At 41.9% G+C, this 10,237-nt stretch overlaps 1 protein-coding gene across 1 annotated transcript; it reads left to right on the forward strand.

The window, feature by feature from the left end:
• The first annotated feature begins 522 nt into the window (after nucleotides 1–522).
• On the forward strand, nucleotides 523–9,279 carry sting1 (stimulator of interferon response cGAMP interactor 1). The gene is made up of 7 exons (XM_026187217.1): nucleotides 523–773; nucleotides 1,547–1,773; nucleotides 2,257–2,449; nucleotides 6,501–6,609; nucleotides 7,032–7,276; nucleotides 8,407–8,593; nucleotides 8,952–9,279. Exons 2-7 carry the CDS (start codon nucleotides 1,547–1,549, stop codon nucleotides 9,179–9,181), a joined length of 1,191 nt encoding a protein of 396 aa, XP_026043002.1. The 5' UTR covers nucleotides 523–773; the 3' UTR covers nucleotides 9,182–9,279.
• The last annotated feature ends 958 nt before the right edge of the window (nucleotides 9,280–10,237 follow it).

Here is a 10,237-nt window from a genome sequence, read left to right on the forward strand (position 1 = left end):
AGTTCCAATTTACTGGGAATAACCAAAGTAAAGCACCCAACTAACCAAGCCATGCTGACTATGACTCTGCTTTAGGAAGAAGAACAATATAATGTGCACTGGTTTAAAAGAAAGAACCAACGGACATTAAAAAGCCAAGCAAGACTTTTTTTGATCCCACAGCAGGAAAATTTGTGTGTTACCACAGCTCAGGTACAGATAGCAGGATGAGCACTTCAGTACTCATCTACAAGTACTTTATAGGAAGTGACAGCAAACAGTGATAACAGCAACCACTGTGTGCAGCATGCTTGCCTTGTTGGACTAATAAAGGTAAATCAATTCAGTTCAATTCAATGCTGTTGCAACATTTGAGTCATATAAAATGCTTCCAAGCTTTGAGACTTTTATGGACTAAATAGGAGTTAATGTTCACACATTCAGTTCAAGCTCAAGTTACCTCTCCCTCCCTCTCTCTCATGTATACGGTAGGTCTTTGCTTCACCCTCCCAGCAGCTGAACGAAGGAAACACAATGAAAGTTTTATTGGTGCAGAGCCAGAACTTCCTTGAGCGTATTAGCTCTCTACCCGTCTCTATTTTTTCACTTTCTCTCTCTCTTTCTTTGCCACTCACTCTTTACCTCTCTTTTACTGTGGTAGTGAGAATATTTACGTGAAATGAAAACTGAAATTCCTGTTATAGCATGAGGGGTGGAGACAGAGAGAGAGGAGAGGCACAAATAGAGCAGACAGAGGAAATCTCTCCAGTCTGGATCACAGCAGGCACATCAAGGTGAGTCCCTTCATCTGCATCTTTGTCTCTGTTGTAGTTTTATAACATACTAACAGACAAACTGCACTCTGTTACTTACCACAGCTGTCTTCAGTGTTCACACTGCAATGAAACGTGATTACAGACACGTGTAACGTTAAAGTAAAAGGCTGCAGCTTCTGTTTAGAGGGACTACATCAAATCAGCCAGCTAGCGGGCATATTAAGTGTACCTCATTGTGCTTTAACACTCTTCAGTAACACCTGTAACACTGAAGTGTTTTGGTGAGAATCTATATTGTCACACGGCATCATTTTTGCCCTTTGGCACTTCCCTTCTGCCTTTTATGATTGGTGCAGTGCTGTGATGGCTGTCAGGATACCAGTTTTGCCTTAACAGGAGAAGAAATTGCAAAACAAACCTGCGCATAACCAGTTTTTCAATAAGCAGGTTTCAGCTGCAGAGGGTTCCTGTGGAAAAATGAACCCCACCCCACCCTGTTGGTCTGATTTGTTTATGCTGAATGACTACAGTCCACCTGTTCACTTCTTCTGTAGGTAGATTCAAGCTTTTGTGTAACAGCTGATGGTGCTCACGTCTTTTAAAGTTATAGAAGTTAAACAAATTTGTGTTAAAAGGGTTCAAACCTCCAAACATCCACAACCATGCAATTTGTTACTCCTGATGATAAACTTTAATATTCCAGACCAGAAGTTAGACTTCAATAAAAGCTTGGGTGAACTGGCTCTACAGTATCTACTTTTCTGTAAGCTCTATCTTTTCCTTCCTGACAGATGCAGTGTCCTCGAGAACAGGATGCTCTAATCCCTCGGCCCCGTGGGGATTTACCTAAACTCTGTGCTGCGGTTACAGCTGCCGTAACTATAGGAGGCATGCTTTTATTCTCTCCTGAGAAGTTGCTTGGCTGGATTGCCATGGCAGTACTCATGCTGACTGGTGGCCCTTTGCTACATGGGCTCTGTCTGCTGGCAGAGGAGCTGATATATCATTCAAACACAAGGTGAGAGGAAAGGTGTTGTAATACATTAACTGTATATGAAAGATGGCAGTAGCTCCATAACATTACTGTTAGCCTCAAGTGGCCACTGAAGGAACTGCAGTTTTTGACTTTGCTTCATTTTCAGCGTCAGAAGTTACAACTGATTAAAGCAGTTTAAAACCATTCAGTATGCTTACTATCACTATATATAAAACAAGAGGCTTGGATCACAGTAACAACTTAGTATCTCCGAGTTCATTGATTTATTTCCACAAGCTGAGACTTTACTGTTCGTGAGTACTGTGTCACTTCTTAGAATGATTTTTTAGTAAAGATATTTCTTTCCACAACTGGTGGAGCTTAAAACTGACAAAAAACATGTTTGCTGCCAAATTATTGTTAGAGATACCGAGACAGCTTTTTTAAAGTAATAATTACTCTGTATAGCAGCAACACGTGTTAACGGGGCCAAATTTGCCCTTCTTCCTTCCATGTTCTGACCAGATATCGAGGACAAGGGATGCTAAGCCACATGCTCCCTGCCTGTGGTTTGGGGGGCAAGACCCTGCTCGCTGCTGGTGTGGCAAGCCTAATGCTGTACCTGGCTGGACATCATCTACCACACAAATGCAACATCTGGGAACTCCTTGTCCTTGTGTTTGTCCTTTACCCACTGTTGAAAGTCTCTGGAGTCCTGGTGAGGTTACAGACACGTCTTCATTGCACATCACTGTCTTTCTCTTACAGGGCTTTCAGCCTTTACTAATTATTAAGTATATTATGACAAATATAAAACTGTCACCAAAATGTGAAGAAGAACCACCATGAATTCATGTCTAAAACAAGTATTTTGTTGAAGCAATATCAATTAAAGCAATGTGTTTGTGTAATACCGAAATTTACCACAAGATGGTGCAGTTTTTGAACAAACAAGGGTGAGGTGCAGAGCTGTAATTACACAGGGATAGAATTGATGAGGCGATGGGAAAGCTAGGTTAAGAAGAGAGGTGACAATCAGCGAGCAGCAGTACAGCTTATACAGACTGAAAGTGTGGAGGACGTCAGGAGTGGGTGGTGACGTGTGGTGAGGTGTGGGGCAGGAATGGTAGATGGGTTCTAGGTTGGGAGCTGGGATTTTATTAGTTATTGGCTCTGAGCCCCTTCTTGTTTGCAGTGGTGATGGACAGGTTGAGAGACAAGGTTAGGCAGGAGTTTCTGTGGACTGTGAGGTTTAAACATATTACTGGTCTAGAGTGGGAGGCAGGTGGAAGAGAACCTACTGAGGTGGAGGTGTGCACTGGAGAGAAGATGACTGAAAAGAAAAAACAGAGTAAAGGAGTTTAAATACTTGAGGTTAGAAAGAAAACCGTCTGGACTTCTTTAAGTTGCTTGAAGATGTTTATCCTCTCATCCAAGAAGCTTCCTCAGTTCTAAGGTCAAATGTTGGGGAGTCCCAGATTTAGCCTATGTCCACACTAATACGTTTTCATTTGAAAATGCATCGTCTTCTTCCGTTTTGGCCTCCCATCCACACTGAGATGCCATTGTCATTCAAGGAAACTCTCCTAAGCAGATACATTTGAAAACGCCATTTTCGCGTTGCAGTGTAGACAGTGATGAAAACGATGACACATTTTAGTCATGTGATGCAGTCATGTGACCAATTAAACAAAGATAGCGGAGGGCATTATACAGCGTTTGTTTTGTTTGCTCTGGATTTTGACAGCCCTATTAAAGATTAATATCAGTCTGTACATGCTCCGGATAGCTTTTCTTCAAATTCTTTAATTCTCACTCGCTTTTGCAACTTTGTAGTTTTGTGTTACTCGCAGCAACAACTCCACCTCATTGTTATTCCATTTAAAAAACTCGGTGCTTTTCCTCGACATTTTGCCGCGACGTTTCAGAGAGCCGGAAAGTAAATAAGCAGCACACAGAAATGAGGCAGATTTCTCTTCTTGCGCTTCACACATGCGCAGTACTGAAACGTAAGCGATTTCGTCCGTTTCAATGTGGACGCACAACTCTGTGAAAATGACTGAAAACGATAGTGTGGACGCGGAGCATTTTCATTCGATAATGCCGTTTTCAAATTTATCCGGGCTAGTGTGGACGTAGCCTTAAGCCCTGTGGACCCCCTAATGATCCTCTACTAAAATCACACGAGCCAAGGTGTGAAAACGGTTGTAGATCACAATCAGCCAAGGTTTCAGGTGAACTCATTGTGAAACCTGGCCCAGGATGTGAGTGGGCATTAAGGCGTCTGGGAAGGGATCTCAAAACTGGATTATAGATGGCAGACATTTGGTGTCGTAAACCACGCCTCTGTTCAAAGGGGGTCGTTCATAGGACATAGTCATAGAAATCATAGTGGACACAGATGTTGCTGCTGTTCACATCATGTAGAAATAAAGCAACACTTGGGACATCCCAAAAAGACGCTGAACAAGTGGAACATCTGGGAATGGAAAATCAAGAAAAAGTCGTAAACAGGCTGCAACACAAATACAGCAGCACAACTCTTTACCACATTAACATGTCGAGGAAGTTGAGGATGCACTACACAAGTGCTGCTACCTCATTTCAAATGTTGTTCACACAGCACTCCTCAGTAAAGTAATTCATCCTTCCAAAGAAATCGAGTTCTCATGATGATGAATGTTCTCTCCTCTTGATCCAGCTGCCACTGTTGCACCCAGAGCTAAACTTACATTGCACACAGTCATTAATTAGCAGCACTTCTGGAATGTCCACCAGGCTGGTGGACTTCTAGTATAGACAGGCTGTCTATACTAGAAGACTTTCACTATGAACATAAACACGGAGCTACAGGCAGGTCTGCACTCGCCATGCTCAACAGTGCATGCAATCGTCCCAGCAGCAGTCTGTCTTTACATGCACTCAGACAGTGTGGGATCTCAAACATAAACTACCAGTCCCAAGTTTCGACACACCTTCTCATTTGATGTTTTTTCTTTATTTTCGTGACTCTTTACGTTGTACATTCTCACTGAAGGCATCAAAACTATGAATGAGCACATGTGGAATTATGTAGTAAACAAAAACGTCTGAAATAACTCCAAACACGTTTTAAATGTTAGATTCTTAAAAATATCTGCCCTTTGCTTTGATTTTGCACATTCTTGGCATTCTCTCGATGAGCTCCATGAGGTCGTCAACTGAAAATTTTTCCAACAATCATGAAGGAGTTCAAAGGCATGCTGAGCACTTGTTGGCCTTTTTGCCTTCGCTCTGTGGTCCATTTAAATCATCAACGGTGTCACCAGTAGTTCACGGTAGGAACCGTGTATGTAGAGACCATCCGTTCACCTTTTCTGCATCTCACGGCGGCTGGAACCAAAGATTTGAATTTTGGACTCATCAGACCAAAGCACAAATGTCCACTGGTCTAATGTCCATTCCTTGTGTTTCTTGGTCCAAACACATCTCTTCTGCTTGTTGCTTTTCCTTAGTCATGGTTTCTTAGCAGCTATTTGACCATAAAGTCTCCTCTGAACAGTTGATGTAGAGATGTGTCTCCTACTGGAGCTCTGTGCGGAATTTATCTGGGCTTTAATCTGAGGCGGTGTTAACTTGAGATTTCTGAGGCTGGTGACTCGGATGAATTTATTCTCTTGGTCACTTGGTCTTCCTTTCCTGGGGTGGTCCAGTTTCATCATAGTGCTTGATGGTTTTTGCGACTGCACTTGGGGACACATTCAAAGTTTTAGCAATTTTCTGGACTGACTGACCTCCAGTCCTTAAAGTAATGATGGACTGTTGTTTCTCTTTACTTAGCTGGTTGGTTCTTAGTTCTAACTACTGTTAGAACTCATAATATGAACTCTAACAGTTGTCAAATAGGGCTGTCAGATGTGTACCAGCCTGACTTCTGCAGAACACACCTGATGGTCCCAACCCCATCAAGAAGGCAAGAAATTCCACAAATGGACCCTCACAAGGTGCACATGTGAAGTGAAAACCATTTTAGGTGAATACATCATGAAGCTCATTGAGAGAAGGCCAAACGTTTGCAGCGCTGTCAACAAAGCAAAGGCTGGCTACTTTCCAATTTTGTTGTAGTATTGTACTAAGTATGAATGAGCAATGATAATAAAGAGTTATCTTAACTTAAATACTTTCAGGAGAATTATCAATAATTCTTCTCTTTGCTACATATATCAATATATCTTGTTTCATATATTTGATGTCTTCAGTTTGTATCTACAATGTAGAAAGTAGTAAAGACAAAGAAAAACCATTAAATGAGAAAGTGTGTCCAAACGTTTGACTGGCAGGGTATTTGATTACATTTTAGTAGTTAAAGCCTTTACTGAGGAGAATTCACCAACCTGACAATTTGATCTCAGTCAGAGCTCGGTGTGTGTTTGTGGCTCACAAAAAAAAAACAGCTTTAAAGGACTACACTACAGAAAGACCAGTCCCTCCCCGGGGCTTTACCTGATTAAAACTGAAATGGCATTTCTTGAGTAAAAATAGACTCTAAACATGTCTTCATTAGCAACAATGACCACTGCGTTTTGCACAGATCTCTTTTGGTCCAGCTGACTGTGTCCCTCATGCTGAATTCAACCTAAAAATATATTTGTTCCACATGGAAAAGGGCAGCTTGGGTGAGAGGATGCCCTTTTCTTTCGCCTGGCACCTTCAGCAGGGTGTCAGGTGGCTCCTGAGCATAGGTGAAGTGTTGTGACATTGTTGCGGCTGTTTCTGTGGTTGGCATGCAGGGTCCGTCGGCGGTGGAGGTGTCAGACATCTGCGAGGGGAGGAAGAAGAACGTAGCCCACGGCCTTGCCTGGTCCTTCTACCTGGGATACCTGCGACTGGTGCTGCCACGTCAGTAACATGACAACATCTACAAACAAATCATGTTTTGCCCTCATGTGCTGTTAAATTCAGTGTGTGTCCATGTGTGCAGAGGTTTCTCCCTGTTAAAAGGGAGTTTTTCCTTCCCACTGTTGCCACAGACCTTGCTCTAAAGGGGTCATGTGAATGTTGGGGATTTCTCCATTTTCTCTGTCTTCAGCTTACAATATAAAGAGCCTTGAGGCAACTGTTGTTGTGATTTATATAAATACAAGTGAATTGATTTAAATAAATTTATTAACCAGTTCAAGTTGAATCTATTAAGCTGCTAGACTCTGCCGTCTGTTCTTTTTGGCTCACAGGGTCACATTGCTACACTTTCTGCTCTATTCTAGAGATGGAGGATGAATGTGAATGAAGAGATCTGTTTCTGTGTTTGCGTGTCTATTCAGATTTGGAGCAGTCCATCGCAGGGTTTTGTGCCACACACCAGTTAAACAACACCAGTTGGGGTCGTGGCTCCAGGAAGCTCCTCATCCTCATCCCTCTCAATGCCAACATTTCCCATAAGCTGGAGGATGAGGATGAAAACATCCAATTCTATGACAACCTACCAAACAACGAGATTGACAGGGCAGGAGTCCGGGGGCGGGTCTACAAGCACAGTGTGTACCGCATAATGGATGAGAATAGGAAGGTATGCAAGCATAAAGTAACCCAGGCATAGTTTTGTTTGTTTTTTTACTTGATTAATGTGCGTCCGACTGGACTGAAGTCCATATTAAAAATGTTTGGTCAGTATTAAACAGCTGTAAACATCTCGTGCAGGAAATGAACTCAGCATCGGGGTTTTTTGCTGCAAGTGTGGGTTGAAAGACTCATGCTCATATTTTTCTCCTTTGATCAGATTTGCAAAGATTGCACAGTTTAAATACGACAGACAATGAGAGTCACAGCAAAGTGACAGACTCAAGGGCCTTTATCTCATAATTTGCTTCAGTATCTTAGAGAACATCAGCGTGCTGTGTATCCAACGTGTTTGATGCAAATCTAACACTGACTGTACTCACAAGCAATAGTTCAGTCAAAAGAAAGGAAGTTTGGGGCGACATGAAAGCATTTGGGGTTTCATTTAGGACTAAAAATAGCCACAGATAGCTCAAAGTGAATGGCTTTAATTTACTGCTGCAGACATTACATGGAATCATGTTATTTTTACATATATATGCATATATATTCAGTTTAGTGCATATTTAATATTCAAATAAACGTAAACTTGCAGGACGTGTTTGGTGTATGCTTTTATGAGTGTGAAGGGATCCGTGCTGCGAACCGTCCATGCTGAGTGGCCAAGCGCTAAAGTTGCTCTTTATGTTACTTTTGCTGTAGCTTTAACATCATGATCTTCCTCAGTGAAGCCAGGAAATCCTAACACCTTTACACTGTCTGCTGAGCTGATCTGATCATTGTGACATTATTTCACTGAATATTTATTTCTGGATTACGACATACTATAAAACAGACTCCTTATCATCTGATATTTCTTATACTTTGAAATAAAGAAGTAAAATAATCTACCTCACCTTTGACTATTTCCCTTCAATAGCACAGCATTGATACGACCTCCTGGTTAAACCAAAGAATCCACCGGTGGAGAGCTAGTTTGTGAAAGCGTAGTAACAGCACCATCTAGCTGTAAAACACGAGAATCAAACATATCTGAGAGGAGAGTGCTGCAAGCTTTTAAAGGATTATCTGTCCGGGAAATATATCTTTCCCTGAGTGTCTGTTTTTTGTTCATGTCTATGTGTGTTTGTGTGTCAACAGGTCCATGAGTGTGTGGTGGAGTATGCGACGCCTCTGCTGACGCTGTACAACATGTCCCAGGAGAGCAGCGCTGGTTTTGGGGAGCCTGAGCGCAGACAGCAGGTTCTGCTCTTCTTCAGGACCCTGCAGGACATCCTGGAGCATTCGCTGGAGTGTCGCAACCGCTACAAGCTCATCCTGCTCAATGGTAGTGTGTGTGTGTGTGTGTGTGTGAGACAGAGAGAGAGAGAGGGGGGGGGGGGGGGGGGGCTTTGTACTCCCAGCATGACACAGGCTGCTTTTAGGAGGATTTTAGCTTTCAGCTTATCCACTTTCCCACAAAGATGTTGTGGCTGTTTTTAAAGGGGTTTTGTTGCTACACTGGAGTCTAAATGTGACACAGTATGAAGCTGAAATGAAATATGTAGGTCAGAGGATCAGTTTCAACTCTGGCCTCATGTGAACTCATATTTATCTTTCACTGTGTAGTTCTTCGATTGTTATAAAGCTGAAAACATGGAATTAACAACCAGATAATCTTCTTCTTCGTCTTCATCATTTTCTAGATGAGCAGGAGGATGATCCTCACTTCCTGTCCAAGGCCATCCTCAGACACTTGGAGCAGCAGGAGAGAGAGGAGTTCTGTCTTACACCAAATCCTCAGCAAGAGAGGGCACACCCATTTGTGGGCAATGCACATTCTAATAACGGTGATGTGATGAGCAGAGACCCCACGCTCATGATCAGCCTGGAGCGACCTCAGCCTCTGAGGGTACCCACGGAGGACACTTACTAAGTCAGCAGACAAAGATGAAGACCAGCGCTAAGGAGGACCAGAAGGGCCACGTGCATCAAAATAAAGAATTTTGTGCTTCAATAATAAATTTGTCCAAATAATATGCATTTTATATTTAATTTTTTAATTATTTTAGTAATTTTAAAATTACTAAAATAATTTATTATTCAATCATTTCATTTAAAATAAAAACACTATTTATAAATCATTATTTCAAAATCCCAAATCTAATCTATTTGCTACGGTGGCTGGGAAGTGCAAAGCGCAACAAATTAAAAAACGGCAACAAATTAAAAATCCACAACAAATTAAAAAACCGCAACAAATTAAAAAACGGCAACAAATAAAAAATTCACAACAAATTAAAAAACCGCAACAAATTAAAAATCCACAACAAATTAAAAATCCACAACAAATTAAAAAACCGCAACAAATTAAAAAACGGCAACAAATTAAAAATCCACAACAAATTAAAAAACCGCAACAAATTAAAAAACGGCAACAGGGATTGTCTGAAATACCGGAAGTGGAGAGTGATGTCACGAGAGGGGGCGTGGCCAGAATTTTTGGTTGAGGCGCCATGTTTCTGGGCCGAACAAAGCGCTAGCGAAAGAGGAGCGAACGTACACGGATAACACCAGTTATGGTTCGTACTTGCTGTGCGGTCGGTTGTAAAGTTAGATCGCACGACCGGCAAGGGAATAAGGTTGAAAATGGTTTATCTTTTCATTCTTTCCCCACCTGGAAGCAACATGAGGCAGCTCATGTATCGGATGTTACCAAAAGAAGGCGTCTAGTCTGGATAGCAGCTGTGAGACCAGCTGATATCCAGTTCGATTCCATCTCCAAATATCTGTTGGTGTGCTCCAGACATTTTCATTCCGGTAAGTTATAGATATGTTCATATCACTCTTTATCGGTCTTTTAAGTCTGACATCACTAGCCGTGTCTTGGCTCAAACTCCCAAGAGCACCTGCAGGTCCATAAATCACACGATCACTGTGGCATCACTGAGTGTTGAAAAACTATCTAAAGTCTTTCATCTGTAATAAAATG

Source organism: Astatotilapia calliptera, chromosome 2 (genome assembly GCF_900246225.1).
Source record: "Astatotilapia calliptera chromosome 2, fAstCal1.2, whole genome shotgun sequence".
NCBI classification, from domain to species: Eukaryota; Metazoa; Chordata; class Actinopteri; order Cichliformes; family Cichlidae; genus Astatotilapia; species Astatotilapia calliptera.